This window comes from Plectropomus leopardus, chromosome 5, assembly GCF_008729295.1.
Source record: "Plectropomus leopardus isolate mb chromosome 5, YSFRI_Pleo_2.0, whole genome shotgun sequence".
Lineage (NCBI taxonomy): Eukaryota > Metazoa > Chordata > Actinopteri > Perciformes > Serranidae > Plectropomus > Plectropomus leopardus.
This window is the reverse complement of record NC_056467.1, coordinates 6,837,984-6,860,601: the sequence shown is the minus strand read 5'-3', so window position 1 is coordinate 6,860,601 and position 22,618 is coordinate 6,837,984. Positions and strand designations below refer to the sequence as shown.

The 22,618-nt window shown below is 38.7% G+C and overlaps 1 protein-coding gene across 2 annotated transcripts in view; it reads left to right on the top strand.

Annotated features, from left to right (window-relative positions):
- Nucleotides 1–20,885, top strand: part of LOC121942933 (limbic system associated membrane protein) — a 491,834-nt gene extending 470,949 nt beyond the window's left edge. For both annotated transcript variants that reach the window (XM_042486243.1, XM_042486242.1), the window contains 4 exons: nt 6,768–6,899; nt 8,255–8,375; nt 18,376–18,524; nt 19,623–20,885. In XM_042486243.1, coding sequence (XP_042342177.1) covers nt 6,768–6,899; nt 8,255–8,375; nt 18,376–18,524; nt 19,623–19,720 — 500 coding nt within the window. In that variant the 3' untranslated portion in view covers nt 19,721–20,885. The remainder of the gene's footprint in view (nt 1–6,767; nt 6,900–8,254; nt 8,376–18,375; nt 18,525–19,622) is intronic.
- The last annotated feature ends 1,733 nt before the right edge of the window (nt 20,886–22,618 follow it).

Genomic DNA, 22,618 nt, shown 5'->3' with positions numbered 1-22,618 from the left:
TGTTAAAATAGGATTCCAATAAATGTCGTAAGCTTTCCAACAATAACAGCCGGAGAGACAAGTTAGCTGAAGTGCTTAATTCAGCTTTATACAGCTACAATGCAGCTCACTGTATAACTGAATTACTCACAGATGTTTCCTGTGATTATTGTTGTTATATGGTTTCCATTTACATTATCCCACAGAGTGATTTCTTTCCCTCTATCTCCAACTCTAAGAGGTTAAACCCACAGAATTCCAAACTCCCACATCAGCTCCTAAATCAGTGCTTTCTACACTGAACAAAATGTAGATGCAACACTTGTTATTGCTCCCTTTTTCACAGGTTTATTGCAATTGAAAAAACATCACAAACACAAAATTGTGGCACATTTTAAGGCTTAGCAGTTTTGTTGCATAATGATAGCTGCATCCTAATGGTGACACACAGTAGAGCATTTATATTTTACAGAGAACTGAGCTCAAGTTTACATTGTTGACAGAGGGGATGATTTATCTGCGGAAACTCCAAAGTTCACTCGTCTAAAACAATGTCTGCGACCACAAGTTTCTATTCCAGTTAATGCTATTCTTTCCGAGACTATGCATCTTGCCACCTATTCCCTCTGTGCTCCTCATTGTGAATTCTATTGTTAGAGTAGCTCAAGGCTACTAACACTTGTCTCCCCCCCATTTCAAGTATACCAGGAGAGAGGTCGCAGAAATGCGCTTGCAACCGAAATATAATCAAAAGACATACAACAAACGCTGTGCTTTTTGGCAAGCATTCAAACCTCTGGCCTGCATCCACAGATGTACAGGTGGAAGAGGCAGTGCACGTGTGTGTGTACTTTTGTGAATGTTGAAAAGGGAAAAAGTAGAGAAAATGTTTTATAGATGTTGGTACTGCCAAAAAGCAGTTTCAAAGTAAAAAAACATCTGTCTGTCTATCCATCCATCCATCCATCCATCCGTTGCAATTTCAAAATGTGCAATTTAAAAAATTTTAAAAATGCAATTGCAATTCAATTTGCATAATACAAATTGTTCAAAGAACCTGTAGCATCTAAGACTTAACAGTACGTTGGCAACTGCTGATTTCACCAGCAATAATGACAACTGATATACTAACTCATCTACAGCTATTAATGTTAACTCAGTGTCATTTTTTATGTTTAAAAAATAAAGAGATGGTTGTGTGTTCCTGTTGTTCAAAAATAGTGGGAAGTGATGCTGTTTGAATCTTACAGTTAAACTAACAACACATTATATCATCATTTTAATTTAGCCAATCACCTTAAAAGCTGTGAATCGAGACCTCCAGAAATCAGAGCTGCAAAGCAAATCGTCAATGAAGCTAATGGCAGCTCATTAGCTTAAGCTGCACATTGCTGTCAGCTGTATCAGTAGGGGACAATCTAATATCAACAACGTCCCATATTACTAACAGTTTCTTATTAGAATAGAATGAAACAGAATAGAAAACAGTTTACTGTCTACTTCTTGCAAGCAAAACACTTCAAGACTTTATTTGCTTTTCATGTGCAAAATCTGCAATTAAAAAGGATACATTAAAACACATTATGTGACATCTAGACAGGACACATTCAAACACATTTACATTAAAACACTATTCAGACCAGTAGCAACATTTAAAGGAGCGTCAGGTACTTGATGGTGAGGAGTAAGTCAAGGTTAAATAAATAGATGTAAATTGCTGTGTGCTGAGGTGGCAAGCTGGCTTCAAAAAGTGTCTGACCCTGCTGATTATTGCCAAAACTAGCCAACTATATAACCAGTTTGGTCTCACTCCCAGGGCGTCAAAGAAAGCTACACCAGGCTATCAACCAGCTCAACAAACATAGGACCTTGACCCAGGAGACAAGTGTTTGTGTCCCATGTGAAACTCAAAAGCAACCATTAATTATTTCATTACATCATCATCACACACATCATCATCACACACATCATCCAGAACAATTTACTAATATGTTGCATATAAGGCTTTTAGCCAAGGCTAATTTGCAAAACCCTGTCCCAGGTTGGGCAGGGTTTGCAAATTAGCAAAACATAACATCCTAAAACATGTTTCAAATTTGGCGCATAATAAATAGTTACATTAGCATATTTCATAATCTAATACGACTTAAAAGATTTACATCACTAAAACTATATTGTGAGTGTGTGTGTGTTTCCTAATTCATGGCGGAAAGTTTGTGTTTTACATAATGTGTATGTGTTTCTATAAGTAGGACTGTGGTCTTTAAGAAAATATGTGTCCTTATGTCTGTGAGTGTCTGTTATGCTGTTTGTGTCCTTGTCTGTGTATGTGTACCTGAGTGCAAAATCAGTAATCAATGATCGCAGGTTTGGTTTTGCTTCAGCCAGTGTTTCAGCTTTCTTTAAATGTTTACAGCTCAGCTTGTGTTTTTAGTGAAGCATCTTGACAAAAATTGACCTGATGGATTTCTGTGAAACTTTGCAAGGACAGTCATGGTGCCCAGAAGATGAATTCTAATTTTTGTGACCCTCTGATTTTTCATTGAGCGCCATCATCAAGACAATATTTGGTACTTGCCTTCAGTATTTTACAAAAAACCTTCAGCAGTAATTTTTGTTAATTGCTAATTAGGTCATGTAATGTGTGTTAATAAGTGCTTAACATCAACACATAAGCATGCTTATATTTTTCTAAAAAAAAAAAAGAAAGAAAAATGTTACTCCTTGTACGTCCTTTACTTAATCTTTTCTCTCTCCTCTCTGTCACCTGCTCTCCCTCTTCTCTTCAAATTAGCATAGGAATGTGATGATATAGTAATGCCAGGATTCATGGGCCTTTTCTAATGTGCACATTTTGAATCAGTCACCGCTCTCAGTGCTACTTGAAAACCTTCAAGGGAATGTGTCTTCATCCCAGTTCATGCATGCACGCTTCCTACTCACTATAGAGACATTACGCCACCACAGACAGACGTCGGCATGTGTGCACACACATGCACACATATACTGTAGTCACAAACATTCTAATCAATTCCCTCCAGACAAGATTAACCAATCTATCTCCATTACGCTTCATTAAACAGATAACGTGAAGCACACACTTCATGTGCAGGAAGCTGTATTCTCCTGTGGGCACGGACAAAGACGCATGAAACGTTGTTTTGTAATTAATTGTTTCCTTAGACAATACACAACGTCCCATTCATCCTTCATGACTGAGTTGCTCTCTTTACACACCAGGTGAAATTACTGACAATTAATTGCTGTGCGTAGAAAAAAAAAGTCGAGCCACTTTCTCTCATCTCTCATTTGAATTCTCTTTCCTCCTCTCTTCTCTCTTCTTTGATCTTTGCAGTCACCTGGTTTTCTCTCTCTGTGTATCCAGCACCAAACCAAAGCAATGAAGGCGAGATCTGAGCTTCAATGCAATTTCCATGGCAACAGATTTTCAATCATACCTCTCCAATCACGTTACTCTAGAAGTTTGTCCAGGGAGAGCTGAATATGATCTGGTTTAGACTTTGATCATGATCCCACTGATCTTTCAATCAATATAAAATGATAGTGTATGAGCTGACCTCCATCTCCATCATCACTTGATTTAGATCATTAAGTTATTTTTCGCTTTCTGTTTCAAACACCAGGGCCTCTTTCTTTGCAGAAATTTGGCGTTTGAGCTTCAGGCATAAATAAAAGTCAGACTGAGGGGGATGTTGTTACCTGGTGTTTTTGTGAGCTTAACGGCATGAAATAGCACAGCATTTGTGTTTGTTCACCAAAGCAAAACAGCTGTTTTTCGACTAACCTCCCATATCGGAGTCCCTGAAGTTGCTCATTTCTAGGGTTGCAGAGCTTGGTTCTCGCAGAGCTTGCAGCCCCTCACTCGTAACATGAGCATGAACTTGCCCACATTTGAGACTACTGACATTTACTTTTGTCATAAACAGTGCATTTGCCACACTCACCCCCAGAGATCTCCTCTGTGCAATTTATTTCCACCGCCAAGATTTCATCATTCCTTATTTTCTTAGATTAAGGGAAGAATCACTTGATGTTATTGTAGTTATTACATTTTCTGTCCTAGGAGACACCCTCCCTCATTCAGGGCAGATAATTTTATCTTTCTGAGAAATATCCAGAGATCTGCATTATTGCCGTATTGGCTACAAGCTGATGATTCCTTATTAAATTACTGCAATTTCCAATACTTTCATTTTCTGTAAGGTTGAAATGTAGGTAGAATGGATGCTCAAGAAAAATGAAAAAGCTGTACATCCTTGTATTGTGTGAAAACAGGGTATTATGCAGCGGTAATTATCACACCTTTTTTTCAAATAATTTACAATGCCATACAAATGAATAAACTGTCATTTAAAAAATAATGATGTCAGCGTCATCACCCAATTGCTACCTTTAGATATAATAAGACAACACAGTACGATTGCTATGACAGCACATACAATAATGTGCCATTTCCTCCTCCTGACCCACCCGCAGATCTTTAATAAGACATAGCTGATTGTTCCTAATGAGATGTCGAGACGCTGTGTTCTTTACATGGCTAATTAGCCCGATTGCTCATTAAACAATTAGTCAGATATCTGACTGATAGTCCCTGTGGTTGTCTTCCACTCAGTTCAGATGTTTTGTCTGACATTTGCAGACATTTACTCCTCTGTTAATTGAAGCTTTCAGACAAACTAATACAAGTCAGCTTAACAAGCTGCTGAATATTAAGTGCGCTTTCAGCTTAAGAGTCAATCGAAGTCATTCAGTCTGAGTTTCCCAGCATGTCCTGACTGTGAATTTGAATTAATTTGATGTGGAATATGAGTGTGGAAGCATGTTGTAGTTCAAATTGCTGCTTATTTATTTGAGTCCCTCATCAGAAGCAAGTCTCAGTGGATTAAAGTTGGCAGCGTGCTTTAACCCAAGTGCTTTTCGGATGGTCAAACAGTGTGTGAATCTCACCGTGCTCTCTATTGCTGCTGGTCATGGTTAATCTCTATAAACACATATCTGCATATGTATGCAGAATTTTCAGGCAACGGAGGAAGATTGTAGTATTGGAAGTGGTCTGGTTTTCATTGGTAGTCGGAGAGGTATTAACCATCATGTTTGAGCAACAGGTTAAAAGTCTGTGTGGAGAGGTTGGACGCATTGGCCAAAAAGCAGTCTGAGAACCCACCTATTGTCTGACAATGATGTAGCCTAAGCAATTTGTCTGTTTGTTTGTTTGTTTTTTATTATTGTTGTTTATTTGCATTCATATGCAGAGATGTTTTATAGAGACGAGGAACTCTTTGCTGGTATACTCAATTGCTACACCGGATCTCCTGAAATATTTCTTCCAGAGGCTTATCTTCATCAAACTCATAGTCAGTGGGTTTCAAGATTGGGTCAATGAACGTATTTTTGTTGAATGCCTACAAAAGGCTGTCACTGGACATAAATGTGACATCAGAAAGATATTTTACTCTTATGTTGGACAATTATTACATTTTGATTGGAATTAAAATAAAGTTGATGATATTTTAAATGTCTAAAGATGTTAGGATAGCACACTGTGTGTGTTAACATGACGTTTTGCAGATTTTAAGTTTTATTCTTCTTACCTGCCATTATTCCATGTCAAGCTGCCATTGGCATGAGATGTTTGGAGGACTTACTATTTGGTTACTTACCATCAAAACTTAAAACTAACCCAATATCAACATTATGTGCCATTAGTTTTCCACATTAAATTGGCGTTGGCATTAGATATTTTGCTGACATTGAATTTTGGTAACCTAAATTCAACCAAAAATAAACATTTAACACTGTGGTAGCCAGCTTGGTCATGTTTTATTTCTTTAAACAGGCTTGTGGTAAAACAAGTTATATGAAGTACTTTATTTACTACAGCTTTATTTATATAGCACCTTTAAAACAGAGTTTACAAAGTTCTTTGACAAACAGAACAAAGCATTAAAGATCCATATTTGATACCAATGTGAACTGTTAAACATGATATATTGGCAATGATAAAATTGCATTCCTCTTTGAAGCGAAACATACACTATTTTGGATGCAGTACATCTCTGAATGTTCTGAGTGTATCTTGAATCCAAATCACATGGGCCATTTTGCTTGTTCTTCAATAAAGTGTCTTGTGTCCTCAATGCTAATGGTGACCATGCCAAGCTGGCGTGGGTGGTGAAATAATAGCAGCAGTCTCAGGGGAGGTCAGAATAAATTCTTGTTTTTTATTTGTCTTTCCAACTGTTAAAAATACAGTTGATATTAAATATCAGTTTCTATAACAGGAGTAGTAGCATGTAACAAATATCTGCTAAAATATCGAAAGTGTATAAATACTGTACATGTGTGCATACTTCTGAATGAACTCAATCTGTAAGTTTCCAGTCTTCATGCTAAGAAAAGGCAACCAGCTGCTGGCAAGAGCTTCATAACTAATAGAAAGATATAAGAGTGGTATCAGTTTTATTGTCTAACTCTTAACAAGAAAACAAATGAGTTTAATTCTCAAAATTTTGAAAAGTTCAAAAGTTCACCTGCATTTGGTTGATTTGGTCCATTCGAAGTGATGGCCAGTTGATTATGCTGATTTAGAATATGTGTCAGAGTTTAAACTAAATGGATATTTGATTACTGTGGAACAAATTCAAGCATAAATGTTGTCTTCATGCCATTTTCTCCTATGTCTCCTTTCTTTTGTCTCTCTCTTTGCTCCCCACTTTCCTGCCTCTCTCCAATCCCTCCTTCATCCCTCTTCTATCTCTCTGCAGCAGAACCGCTGGATGGAGAAGAGTACCTGGACATTATAGGTATCATGCGAAACCAAGCAGGTCGCTATGAATGCAAGGCCAGCAATGACGTTGCCACGCCCGATGTCAAATATGTCAACGTGGTTGTCAGCTGTAAGTAACCCCACACTGCAGCTCTTGCCATTTTTCATGTCCAACAATGATCAATGATTCTCACCACATCTCATGTCAGAAATATCACAAGATGATACACTCAAAAGATGAAAGCATAGGCTATAAAAGTCAAGATTGGATTAAGTGTTTAGATGTAGAGTGGCAGAGAGCGATGGCTGTGTCTTCAAAGTTTTGGAGCACCCTTCAGTCTTCTCAAGATGAATCCTGGTAGACATAGAACGATCTCCCTCTTTGATTGCAACTGTCATTTCCATGGTGATTTTCACTTACCAGCGTCATTTAAGAGACACTTGGCATTTCAAAACAAGATCACCTAATTACATCTTGTCAGGCGTCCATGTTGGATCTGACGAGGGTAATGCACAGGTTGGCTGCTCAGGATTGATGAACAGCTCATAAGACATCACAAACCAACTCCTGCCCCAGAGGAGTTATAGAATTCTCTTTGATCTGAACAAATCACATCTGGCTGGTTGCCCATTTTGTACTTTAGCCAAGTCTAAGTGCCTGAATGAAATGATAAAGATTTCTATATTAAACCATTTCTTAGTTTTTAATCCCAAATGGAAAATGGGCATTAATCCACAACGGACATATTTCTGGCCGTTGTGATGTTTGCAGAAATCATAACGTGTGATGACTGTTAATAAACTTGATGAATTTGAAGTTTTAGCACTGATTACTTTTCTAAGTCTGTCCCCTAATTATATGTCTTACATTGGGTCTTGGGGCTTGAAGGCCTTAAAATGGACCGCAACTTTACACTGCAAAATGTAAAGAGACTTTCATTTAATCAAGCTTATTCAAGATATATCTGTGTTTATTTGCTTTTTTCAGTGAGGTTCCATACAAAGCATATATTGTTATATGAAAGGTGTATCCCTCTGTCCCGATGACCCTATGCAGACAGACTACTCGGCCAATTAAAATGAATGATCTAGTGTGTAGGATTAAGTGGCATCGAGTGTTGGGGTTGCAAAACTTGGTGGTCAATACAAAATGCAAATGGCTCTATCTAGAGCCAGTGTTTGGTTTGTCCATTCTGGGCCACTTCAGAAACAACATGGCAGACTCTGTGGTAAAGAACCCACTCCATATAGAAACGGCTTATTCGAAAGTAATGAAAACACAACAATTCTTAATTCCAGGTGAATATAAGCTAATGTAAGCATGGTTATGAATATACCATCTGTGCCAATAGATGCCCTTAAAATCCTACACGCTGAATCTTTAATGACATCACATTGTTAAGAAAAAGAAACACTTTTACATAAGAACTGGTTTGGTGATTGGTTTCAAGATGTAACTTACATCAGCACTGTGTGACTCTGCAGACCCCCCAACAATAAAGAGGACCCAGAGCTCAGAGACTCAAGTGGGCCGCATCGGGGCACTGCAGTGTGACGCCACCGCTGTGCCCACACCAGAGTTTGAATGGTACAGAGACGAGAAAAGGTAAAACTTGACACACATTTACACTCCCCACATCCCCAATGTCTAAAGACAGATCGAAAGACTTGGCAGTCACTAGATCGAGCATAACACTTATTCAAGATGACATTGCAACCTCCTTCCATGCAGATTTTGGCTTCTTCCCAATCAAGGACTATGAGTGTGTTCAAGCACATAAACTGTATACAACCATTCAACAAGCCATTAAATAGAGCGTATGCCATTAGTCTCCTTTATCACAAACAACCATATCAGTGTAAGACTGGTCCACCAAAGCTGGCACCGCCCCTACTCTAAAGCTCCGTTATTACTGTAATAACCTCCTTTAACTTTTCCAAGATGGGAAACCTTCTCTCTCTTACATGTCAGATTACTGGAAACAACAAAGTATTTGAGATAAAACTTCACAGCAAAAGCTTTTAGGCTACTGTATGCATTGCAAAACTTATGGAAGGTTTGGTCTTTAGTATCAGGGCTCAGTACTTTGGCTATGGTTTATTTCTGGTGAATTTTGTATTGAAACATTCAGATTTGTGATGAGTGCTTTTAATACATTACAGAAATAAACTTAATGGGACACCCCCACATCATTTTTTTCTCTTTTCTTGCACTAGAAACATGAAATAACAATCCGCAGGTCTGGTTGTAAGCAGTTTCAAGGAGGAACTATTTTCTGTCTACCACATTACACTTGCAAACCATATCACCACCAGAGACAAACACAGCACAGCTGAGAAGGACGCCACTAATGCTCATGAGTATGTGCGTCTCGTCCATGATTAGATTCACACTTCCTTCCTTTGCCTTTTGATGACACAGTTGGCATAGTTTGGTAAGAAAATAGTTCCTACATGAAACTGCTGACAATAAGGTTTATGGATTATCTTGAGTAACCAGGCCATGATTCCTGGAGAAAGACATTGCTGTTATTTTTTTCACATCTTTTATTTTGTTAGTTTTGTTTGTTTGTTTATGGCTTTGAGCACCACAATCCGAGTGCCATCTAGTACTTTTACATTTGAGAGAAGGCAGACATCTCTACAGCTGATACCACCACCAACTCACACCGAAACAATCTGGACTAATAAGTGGCCCTGCTAAAGGAAAAATATGATTTTTTTGATTTTGGGGTGAACTGTCCCTTTAAACTGACTCAACCTGGGTTGCCTGTGGGAAAGGAACAAAATCTGTTTAAGCTGCTGCCATAAAAATAATGAGACAAAATAATGAGATTTACATTGAATTAACTTGGGCATGAAAATGACAGCTGTAAGTAGACTGTTTACTGTTATGAGCACAATTAATGAGCAATTAATGAACAGAATTGCTTTCTAAATTAAAAACCATATTGAACAGTGTTCCCTATGCAGTGTTTTGTATATATCATACTGTATGAGCAATCATCTCTGCATTGTCCTAAAACACAATGACTACACTAAGTTTCAGCCTGTGATCTGGGTCAGAAACTTTCTCCTGAGTAGTTTTCTCCTCATCTCCCAAATGTGGCAGCAGCTTCATCACTTTGTTCTCTGTGCCAGGCCTGCTCCATATCATTTTTACTCAGTGGTTATAATGGATCTCTTTGATCCCTTTGTCAAATCTGCCCTCACAGCGGTCCCGTTGTCACATCCCAATTTTAATTTGATGACGTCATCGTTGCAGTTTGATAATGACTAATCACCCACTTAATCACTCGGTGGGCTGTTATTCCATTGTTAATTGATCATAACTGCATGAGACAGCAGTGGGTTCTTCTGTGATATTCTTTTTTTTTTTTTGAGGAGGGAAAAGGGAGAACAGATCGGGTGTCCTCCTGGATGCAATTTATATAGTGTAGTCACTGAAAATCTCAATAACCCTTTTTCTCATAACACAAGTAATTCCACTGAAATGGAAATCAGCTTCCCGGCGCTGCAACATCTTCTGTGAAATAGCAAACCGTGTGACCACACACAGATGTTCATTGGAAAGCGATCAATTTAAGTGTCATGTGTGTATCTGGGAAACACTTGAAGAGGATCGAAGTGTAATGACATTCAAAGGCAGTGACGAACACAGTTCCCTCCATTTCAGCACTTCATCATTTCATAACCCGGGAGAAATCCGACCTCTGCAGCAAACTCACCTCCTGAGTCAGTTCATGGGTACTGAGGGGCTTGAGTATAAGAAAGCTTAATGATTTTTTTTTATTTTTTTTTTTCAAAAAAGCAGAAGCAGAGTGTCGTGATCTGCAATTCACTCCCCCCCAAACTGCAGCAGTAAAAGTTCACCCAAGATTGGGAGAAAAATATCGGAGGAGTGTCACAAGTGTTATCACAGATTTGGTCTCTAAAGTAATAGGCCTATCATGCCAGCGCTCGAAAAAGAAAGATTTATGGTTGTTGAAATATTTTTGCATTATCTGTTGTTTCCAAACGCCATCTATCTCAGTTGTTTTGTCCCCTGGAGAATTTTGGCTGTGTGCCTGTCCGTGGCCCCCTTTCTCCCTCTGCACCACTGGAAAGTGTTATTGCACTTTCTCCTTGGATGATGATGTTAATGCACCATAATAATATCATTTATCCTCGCTTGGCCGGTTAATTTCTTAGTGACCTCCCCAAGAATCGAAGCTAATGCGCTATAGTCTGTTGTGTATTATTTACCTGATTGTGCAGGTCTTGCTCCTTGTTTCCCCTCTAATCAGTTTAACCTCAGCGACACACAGGTTGCCAGTGTCTGAAATATGCATGTTAATTATGCAGTGACAGTGCCAGATTTATCACACAGAACTGTTAGTATTAAAAAAAAAAAAGAAAGAAACAATGGGTTCTTTGTTTTGGACAAAAGTAGAAAACAGCAGTATTTTTATATCCAGCTGGCAAATATTGATTTTGCCTGCTGAAATGACAACCTTCACCAGCAGATTCACCAGCTGCAGTAACAAGTTAGATAACGTTAGCTGCATAATTTGGTTAAAAGCAAAGTCTTGCACTTTAAAAAATAAAAAAGAGAGAACCCTTTCAAATGGATGTTAATTATGCACTTGGTGATGCAGTTCAATCAAAACAAGCCATTATCGCAGGGTTATCATGTTCGGAAGCGGAGGAGTTAAAATAAATCCTTTCTGAAACGGAGCTAACCAATGCTGTGCACACTTACAGCAGACACCTGCACTAACAAGTGACGCATTCAAAATCCCCCCTGCTCTTGTTGCTGAAAAATGGAGCCAAAGTGCCAAAAACTGTGGTTCATTGATTGACCACCCTAGGCTGACTCCAAAACCAAGTAACTTCGCTAAGACCGCCATGTTACATGCCCAACTTTACAGAACAGCCGAAATGCTGAACTGAAGGCTTAAAAATGGCAGTCCATAAAACCAAGGAGTGACATCATAACTGTATGCAATATTTATATAGTATATGGTTAAAACACATGAAAAGTGAGGAGACACATTAGAATTGATGGATTTTGGTTGCTCTTATCTATCTTATCTCAGGCTCACAAAGGAACAATATGCTTTGATCATTTCTACATTTTCTGCACTTTGTACTGTAAACTTTTACTGAAGTTTTCTGATTAGCTTTGGTAGAATTAAACATTTCTTAATCCCTTCCTTTGATGGTGTTTTGACAATCAAAATGGTCATGTTTCATTTTTTTAATTACTGATTCCCCGTCAGATGCAGGAGTTATCATTGCATAGTCTCACTGTATTTGACACTGTTGTTTTCCTTAATCCCCTGCTATTTTATCTGTATATTTAATCTTCATCTATTGTTTCTGATTTGTTGATAAGGGGAAATAAGTTATATTGAGTTCACATGGAATAAGATACACAGTAGAGGGCAAATGAACAACACCTTCTGCACAGCACCGGAAACACAAATATATTCACTATAATTTTGTATTTGTTATTTTGTTACATTTTTCTGGTAATGTCCAGTTATTGTCCAGATCGCCCGTGTGTTTTCCTTGTGTGAAGGAGCTACATAACATCAAGTTGTAAATGCTGTCAGATGAGGACAAAAAGTTCAAATACTTTAACTCTGAATAGCGATGCTGTCCATTGTTGTCGACACTCTGTGCTGGCCTCACCTCATTTTTATCAACCTGCTCCCAAAATGGTATAGGATTCGCCATCTACCACCTCCTGAGTCCATGGGAACACAGCAATACTGTTCAAACTGTTCCTATATGGCAAGTATGTCAATGTTTTTTTATTGTATGAGAACCCAACACATCCTTGCCTCTTGGTCCAGACCTGATCAGTCATCAGCTTCCAACTTTTCATTTCCACTATGTGGGTTATGTTACCCCAAACAAATCACATAGCAGCTCTCTTGGAATAGAAGCGAGGTAACACTTTTTTTTTTTTTTTTTTTTACTTTTTTGCTCCAGTTATCTAGTGCCAAGTTTGAAAAGCATCGCTCTCACCTGCCCAAACAAACCAAACTGAAGGAGTAAACACTTCAGAGTTTGAACAAACTGCTTGGCACAAGCTGGCAAACACAAACCGGGCTGCACAACTCGCTCCTCTCTCCTCCACTGACTGCAGAGGCTTAACTCACCTAACCTTGTGCATCGCATATCCACCCTCTGTCAGTCTTAATACCCACATGGAACGTGGAGCTCATCCTCTGAAACATAAATGAATCATTGCTTCCCCACATCTCTTACTAACACCAGGATCTGAGTCTCCATTAGCCTCTGTGGAGACCAATGCATTATGATCCAAGAGCAGCTGGCCACAAGTTCATGACTGAAAAAATATTACTACCTGGCTGTCATGACTCTCCCTGCTCCTTTTGGCTCTTCTCACTGGTGGTCCATCATGGGCCATCATGGAATTTGGATGAAGTTGTAAAAAGTTGCCCCCTTCAGCCTGGACAATCCCACAATGTTAACCTTTACTCTTTAAAACCTGGTTGGCATCAGTTTTCTTGTGCTGCATTCAAACACCTCTCAGACGCTATTTAACCCTTTGAAACCTCAGCAAATTGGTGTGATAACCAACTTGGCAAGAAATGACTCACAAATTACAAGAAATGAAATGACCTGAAAATGTGTTTAAGAAGAGGAAGGGGGGGGGGGGGGTACCAGAAAATTGTCAAAAAGTAGGGAAAAATGTCCAGAAAATATAATAATAATCATTATGACTATGTATATACTCATTTTCTTGTGTTTTGTTGTTTTTACTTTTCTTTTTTGTGCCTATTTTCAGGTAATGTTCTTGTAACTTTTTACTAATTTCTTACTGTTTTTTGGGCCATGTGTTTTTAAGTTGCTCATGGCTTTCTTCCCATGTTTTTACACAAAATGAATCGGTTTACTAAGGTTTCAAAGAGTTAAAGGGGAATTAAAGATCTAATGCTTCACAGAGAAAATCTGTCTACTTCAATTCAGTTTCTCTTATGAACCCTGTAATTCATGAGTGCACTGAAATGTTGAGAGGTGTTGCCTATCCCCCGAGCATCTTCTTCAGTAGCTTGCCTCTGCTTTCTGTGCAGTTAATCACCACTCCCCCATGTTTATAACATGACAAAATCGAACGTGAGCTGTTAGCTATCATGATAGACAGATATGTTTGTTGTTTTGTCAGCTGATACATGACTGCCGCAGACGCCGAGCCGTTTTCAATCATCTCCGGGTTACAAGTCTCAGCAGGACTCTCCACTCGATTTCATTTATCATCGGCCTTGAATCATAACAGGCCTGTCACTTTCTCCGGCAGCGATAACCTACTTTAGATGCTCCCACACGCCACAGAATCAAATCCGTCCATCTGATGATTTGTTCTGGTCTTTCATCTCTGCCGGCCTGCGACCGTGGCCCTGCACGCACACACTGCACGCCCTCTGCCAAACAGAGGGGTCAAATCATTTCAATCTAGGGTGTAATGTAACAGAGTGGCTCTGTGCAGCAGGACAGGATGAATGGAGATATCCCCTGGAGCACTGCTGCCCTCTGCCTGCGAGGAACGATATTGTGATGATGAGTTGAAAAACTCAAAAAAAAAAAAAAAGGTGCACGATATCTGCCAACCTCTCTGATAATGTATTCTAGTCTATTATGCCAGATGAAGGGAGCTGGCAGAGAAACAGGCATATTTGAGGATGAACTTGAAATCAAAAGTGAGTGAAGTCGCTGGCTGCAGATCTGTGCGTGCCAAACGCGTTAAAAGTTAAAATGGGCAGCAGAAATGTCGAGCTCCATAAATGCTGATAGAAAAAGAAGACGCACTTTGGGGGCCAAAGATCCAGTTTCTTGCGCCTAGTATTTCAGTTTTATGCTGCTGGGTGTTTAAACATCAAGCTAGTATTTGCAAAAAAACACAAAATAAAAGTCCATTGTGAAAACAAAGGAGAGTTCTATCTGTTTTGACCTGTTTAGGTCAGTTTATTCCCCTGCTACTGCATTACAATCATGCTCTGTAATCTATAGTAAAAAAAGCTGTTTGCTTTCAGCTCCCTGTAGTGCTGTGTATTATCTGGGTCTCTCAGCATGCTCTCTGGGCAGGCAGGCCTATTTAATAGTGCAGTCACCTCTCATGAAGACACACTGGAGAATATATCTGCTGCTGGCCTTATCGTGGGAGGGGGGTTTGCTTTGAGATGAAGTGGGGACATGACTGGTGCCCTCCCTTAGCTCTTTCGCTGTCACACACACACACACTGCTACCATTCCCAAGGTGTCCCTATGGGAAGGGCCTCAGCACTTTATCAAGTCCCCCGCTCCCCAGTGAGCCAAATTATGCTGTGCCATGATGTGCATTTTTTTCCTTCTTTTTATGTTAATACTTTTTATCAGCCAAGTGTGTGTCAGCACAAACTTCTTGCTCCCCCACCCTGCTCCCATTGCGATTACCACATAACCCAGACTTAAGCAGGATTAAGTTAGAGTGCCTTAAATGAACTTCACCTCATTCATGATACGAAAGGGCTCAATCAGCCCAGAACAAGCAGAATTCATTATGCGCGGCATGTTATTAAAGGAGTTTTATTTGGTTGTGATGATGTAAGGAACAGTTCATCAGCGAGGTACACAGTCTGAGTCAGCAAATTGTATTGATTAATTTGTACTGAAAAGGGTTCAAGGTTGACATAATTGATTGGCAGAAGTTTGGTGGTCATTAAGACTCCCAGAAGTGCAGGGAAAGGACTTGAGCAGAATACTAATCTTTCATCCCAAAAAAAAGGGATTTATGACAACGAAAGAAAGAAAAGAGAACAATGGATGTACATATTGCAAAGTAATTATCTGCACAGACATATTTCCTAAGCAATGTTTATCTCACATTCACACTCTGTATTTTTCACGCTTACAAGTTGTTACATTTCTGCAAACTTAAAATAAAAAATAAATAAATAAAAAAAACAAGAAAAAACTTCTTTGCTCAAAACATAATCCAAAGGTCGAGGATTGCTGTTTGGTAAATTCAGTGTCAGACTGTTAATGAAAGAGGTTTGTTTCAAAATGAGAGAGGCTGATCTCACCTCTTAACAACCGCACTGCCTACGCTCAGACAGTTCACTGACATGACACTGATGCCTGCTGCTGCAAAATGATTGCCAGCATGAAGTATAACCATCTTCATAGAATACCATTAATGTTATTAGCTATGTGAGGACTTTTACATTCATTATGCAGTTGCTGAGATTTTGTGATTGAGGTCTGAGATAAGGTTTATTAATACAGCAGCACAATCATTCAAAAATAATATCAAAATCACAATATGGCTAAGTGCAATATCTAAATTGCAGGAGCTGCAATTTTCTTTTGATAAAATGTGTCACAACATACCATGATAACGAAAGAGAGATGCTCAGGCCTACAAATCATATATGAGATACAAGGAGACATGCTTGTTTGGCACAGACCCCTGCAACAATCGCATTATCATGATTTCAGTGAGAAAAAAATGCAAAAATTACTATTCCCCCTAAATTCGCAATCCATGTTGCAATTGCAACATCCGTCAAAATAATTGCAATATGATTTGTATGCCTCTGTGCTGGTGATAGCCGTGGCTGGAGTTTCTGGTTGTCTCTGTCTGTATGTTCTTATGTCCATATGTTCATACCCCTCTCTCCGTCTGTACATCCATCCATCCCATTCTTGGGAACGCATTATCTCAAGAGCACCTTAGGGAAGTTTTTCTTTTTTTTAAAAAAATTTAGCACATAAGTCCACCTGAACTCTGTGATGAACTGATAATATATTTTTTTAGAGATGATTTTTTTTTTGGCATTTTAGCCTTTATGAGATAGGACAGATCAGTAGAGTGAAAGTGGGAGAGAGAGTAGGGAGGACATGCAGCAAAGGGCCTTGAGTGGGAGTCAAACCCGAGGCTGCTGTGGCAAGAACACTGCCTTTATTCAAGGTGCACTTGCTTTATCCACTCAGCCACCGACACCCTAGGTCATGGTTGCTTTGATCCCATCTGTCACATTCTCATGAAGGCAATATCTCAGGAACACCCTGAGGGAATTTCCTTAAATTTTGTCCAAATACCCACATGAACTCAAGAATGAACTGTTTAGAATTTTGAGGGTGGATGTCAAAGATCTGTGACCTACTGTGACCTAACAAAGCATGCTTTTGGCCATATCTTCAGATTTAGTACACTAATTATGACAAAATGTCATACAGATATCTGATAGGATATAAGGATGAATCAGTTACATTTTATATCCAAAAGGTCAAAGGTCAACTTCACTGTGACATCATAATGTTCTGCAAAAACACTTTTTTGGCCATTATGTCATAACTCAGGAACAGAGAGCGAGACTTGTTTAGATACTGGATTGGTGACACTAATGTCAGGTGCCCACCTTGAAACTGTGCTGACTGTATGGATCTTCTGTGCTGCAGAGGGGAAGATGTGTGTGAAGCATCCATGTTTTCACAGACATGGATGTAAACTGTAGGTGTAACTTGACTTGTAACTTCGTTCGTGAAGGCATGTAATCATGAGGCAGTAATTCTAGTTTTTGCATATTATGCTGCAACAGCACATTTTGTCAACAAGGAAAGTGCTTTACATAAAACATCAAAAACATAATGGCAAAGTGCAAAGAAACATGTAATACATAGACATTATATCCAATTAAAAACACACTCAAAGAGTTAGAGAATAGACAATAAACATAAGCTATGCATAGACAGGACATAAATACAAGAATAAAAGTTACAGTGCAGTGTAAGAAATCAATAAATATTTGATTTAATAAAAGGCATCAGCAGAAAGGAAAGTCTTCAGCCTTGATTTAAAAGAACTGAGAGTTGGGGCAGACCTGTGTGGCGCATAAAAACAAAATAATAATAACAGAAAATAAATAAACCTTCCCCATATTTAATGGTATCTCTGGAGACAAAAAGCAGATCTGTCCCAGGCGACCTGAGACGTCTGGATGAGTCATAATGTAGCAGATGGTCAGAACTGCATAATGATCCAAAAGTTGTTTTTTTTACTTTATTTCTCAGCCTCATAGGTTGCTACTTGTTTCAATCATCTACTTCACAGCTTTCAGTCGTTTTCCCAGAAGTTATCACATTAAAGTAAGTTAAATAAAACATATTTTGTACGTGGGGATATATAACAGATATTTAAGGTGTCAACAAAACAAATGTGTCATTAAGTAATTTTGTGAAGAAACTCACAGGAATCAAGATAATTTGATAGCAGCTGTATTGTGCCTCTGGGATGTCATACTGTAATCAGAAAACAGCTGAATCCTATCAGCCATGTTGTGAAAAGTGCCATGTTGGTGAGAGGCTGATAATCTATCCTATTTGTAAGCTAGAAGTATCATTTTTCTTGTTTGGTAAAAAAAAAAAAAAAAATCTGTATATTACGTTAGATAATTATTACGCTCTAATGAAGTTTCCCATCTTCTTTACCCACACAGACACTATAGTCTCTATTATTTTACCCAAAATGTCACTGACTCCCTAAAGTGCTCTGATTTTTATCAGTTTGCATTTTACTTCAAATGGTTTCACTCTTGTCTGTCTCTCCTCTCCAGGCTGTCCAATACCCAGGGCATCAATATCCAGATTCTTGGCACTACCACTATTCTCATGATTAGCAACGTCACCGAAGAGGATTATGGGAACTATACCTGTGTGGCCTCAAACCGACTGGGTGTCCAGAATGCCAGTCTTTTCCTCTATAGTGAGTACAAACTACTGCCATTTGATTCACAGTTTGAATTAGAAACTGAGCATTCTTGTTTTTACTGGGAAAAAAATCACAGCTCTTCCTTTTACACCTCAAGGGGCTTTATACCTCACAGCAGATAGTATTACAGAGATACAGAGATACAGAGTATGAAATATCACAGCAAGGTTGCAGTGTGACTTCTGAACCAAACCATGATTGAAATCATTGAGAGTTTCAAGGTTAGATTGAATGACTTTGATGTGTTAATTCTATTAGCCCACTTCCCTTGTGAATCATTGAAAATCAGTGGGGAGGAAACTCACTGTAGCTTTGTGTGCTGTTCTTTAAGCTTCGCTGCAAGAGCTGAAGAATTGGAATATGAGAACTGAAATTCGCTGTGTAGTATTTTTTTTGCCATGTGGTAAACAGTGTACTAAACTCTGCAGGGGTGTAATTTAACTGAACCCTCATGGAAATCCCAGAATATTGCTAGAGAGGGAAGGTGACATCTGGCATACGGGTGATGTACTATATAGCAGTGATTTCCAACTTGTCCGTCCATGGGGTCCTGACTTCTCCTTAGTCATTAGTTCGAGGCCCACTCATTAGATAAATTACACCATATTTGATTTTATTTACAAAATGTAAACAATATATTGGCTTGTATGATAAAAAAGTATTTGTTTTTTTTTTTTTTGGGGGGGGGGGGGTTACAAACTTGCCATGTTCACAGTCCACTCAGATTTGATTCCCCACCCACTTTTGGACCAGGACCCACCAGTTGGGAACCACTGCTCTATAGCACCCCCCAAAAAATTATTTGTCAGCTGAGTTACTCTTCTGTCAAACTTCAGGATTCATTATGTATTCTCTTCTTATATACTAAAAAAATATAATATTGTTCCATGAATGTTCAAGAAAAACAAACTGATGAATATCCAAATGTTTTCCATCCTATTTTGACATTTAAAAAAAATCTAACTAGTGGCAATAGATTTTTTTTTTTTTTACTTTTACTGCACTGCATGATTTTTTTACTGCAGGTGCTGTGTGTGCCAGTGGGCTCTCTAGCTACATTATCACTTCCTTTTCTTCTCTTTCTCTGTGCAGGACCTGGGACAGGTCGAGATATCAACGGCTCAGTCTGTGTATCTCAATCACTGTGGCTCCTAATGGCCTGTTTCGCCTGCCTTTTCTTCAAGTGTTAATACCACTGCCCTCCTCTTCCTCTTCTTCCCCCTTCCTGGCCTTCTTTCCCTCCCCCTCATCCTCCTTCTCTCCAACTCACCGACATCCTTATTGCTACCTTAACTTTACCGCCCCCTCCCCCAGACTGTTTGCATCATGATACGAAAACCTTATGTGCTTTCGAGCACTGCTTACAGATATTACGATGGGTTATGAGTAAAATGTTATAAGAACCATGAAAAAAAGTGAAATGAAGGACAGAACAAGCAAACAGTGCTCTTTTGAAGAATTGTTCTTTTTAATTCGTATGCACTTCTTTGTTTTCTGCTATATCTTGTCTTTGGGGTCTGGATCGGGGTGTGTTGTATTTTTTGTCTTCATGGGAAAGCAGAGGCACCCACTTACAGGGATGCCTACAATCATTTGTCTCTAGAAGTACTGAAGACATAAGGTGTATCTCTTCTTTCTCCCATATATGCATTATGTTAACTGAAATTGTAGATTTAACCGAGTGTTTAACCAGTGCATTAAAGAGCAACATGCAAAGTCTTTGCCAAATATCCATATAGATTTGACACTAACAAATACAGAAAACAAAGGGAAAATATTGCAGCTGATTGTGTCATGAGATTAAAGGTTGATATTAAAGTCTACCATAATCTGATGCTACTAAACTGAAACACAGAGCATTAGACAGATCCAATCAATGACATTGTCTCTAGATGAGCCCAGAAACCAAGGAAGCAGTGAATAGAATTGACATGGCCCCACTGAGCTGAACCATGTGGAGTACAAACTTGAGGAAATTAATTTATCTGGTTCATCTGGATAACCTTCATTCCGTGGCTTTGCAACCACTCGCCTTTATTCCAAAACAATTCCTCTTTTCTTTTGCAGCAGGAAAAAAAACACACAGTAGGTTGTAATGATGCGTACTGTACATAGTAAAAAATTTTGTATTTCTCTATGATAAGGCAACTTGCTTTTGCCACTGTAACAACAGAAAACAGAGAAAACTGTTGCAGTGTATGTTGCTTGTTTGATGACCAACCAACCATACTGTGCAGTTTGCCTCTGCTCCACAGCGGGCTCATTAAGCTGCATATACTGTACCACCTACAGCTTTTAGGTTATGAGTTTTAGGATCATTCTTCTATACTGCTGGAATTTGGATAAAAAATGTATGACACCAATGAATGACTTACTTTTTAGTTTTTCTCTTTCAAAGAAGTATGCGTGTTTTAATATGAAATGATACAGAAAAATTCATATTATATTGAGGTTATTTTTTTTCTGTCTTTTACCTCATTAATTTTAGTTCGTATGTGTATATATACTTGAATCCAATGTCCTTATACTATATGAAAAGGCAAACTTTATGTGTCCATGTTTCTGAATAGGGTAGCTATTTGTTGAGGATGATAACTTGTAGATCTCTTAAACTGGCAACCCTACTCTATCATGTGAACCGAAGCCCATTAGAAAATTTTGTTGTTTTAAAAAAAAAAAAAAAACAATAATAGTTTTGTGCAGTTATTATTGTACCTATCCTTGAGATGATACAAGTGCTGGCTTAGAGGGAGTGTAATATTATTTTAAGCTTGTAATGCTCTGCCATACCAGGAATTCAATTTGAGAGCAGCTTATTCCCCTCTATGGCCAACAAGGCCACTGTGCTGATCTTTAACAACCATTATATTACATGTCCAACAGCAGATTTTCTCATAAAACCCTGCCAATCAATTAATTTGTTTCTTCATGGAGGTTAAATGTCAGTATTTTGTAAAAGAAGAAGACCTTTCAAACAGTGTGATTCTTTCAGGAAACATCTCAGAGGTCATTCCTGTCATGATAAGAATTGTTGAAACTGGTGCACTTTTAGCTGCTTTTTTTCCTCCCCATTTCTTTTGACCTGCTGTGAGGTGATTAACAGACTCAAGTGCCCAGCTCGGCTCCTTGACTGGATGTGTAATCATGTCTCCGCTCCTCTAACAACCAAGCCGAGATAGTACTGTAAGACACGTGTAATTAATGTCATTCTTGTCAAACATAAAATAAATTGTCCCAAGTGTTTTCATTGTAAATGCTTCTGAGGCCATGGTTGTGTGACGTTTTGTAGTGTTGGTGACGCCATCTGATCTAGTCTAATTTTCATGTGGGGCAAAATGGTAGAAACAGAGACTGAAACCTGCCAAAATTTCAATCTAAGGTGAAGCATTTAAACAGTTCAAAGAACAATGCTGTCATTTCTATCAGTCACTACACAACAATATCTTGCAATCAGACATCTCAGTCTAGGAAGAGATAAGAAAGCTGCTTTATTCTGTCATCATCTTGCTTTTTTGATTTTCTACAACTGAGCGACTGCTGTATTCACTTTAACGTGAATTAACTTGACTCATGATGTTTTTCTACTACACTGGTATTTCTGCTGACTCTCTAACCACTTTTTAGCCTCTGGCTACTTGAGGAATGCCTGTTTGTCAGCAGCTGTTATCTCCCTACTGTAGTAAGAAGCGAATGATCTGGACGCTGTGGTGAAAATAGTTCTTTATGATCAGTTTGCATGAGAGTGATCTGTGCTACATGTCTATTTCAGTAAGTCTGTCTGTCTCACTTTGTGTCATAGAAAAAAGAAACCTCAGGGCAGAGCAAGGCTGGCCTTGGGCAGACTCTCAGACAAAATGTTCTTTTGCTTTTTTTGCTGGAGCTGACCCTGACAAACTACTAGCAGGGTCGAATATCTCCAAATTCTGTTTGGCATTTATTTTAACCTGCTTGGAATGCATTGCACATAGAGTTCACTGCATAAAGTCAAATGGTGTGATAAGGATGCTACAGTAAATGTACTGTCATTACCTAAACTTTTGATTATTCAGGGGATTTTCATGTGTATATTCGATGCAGGTTAAAACCAG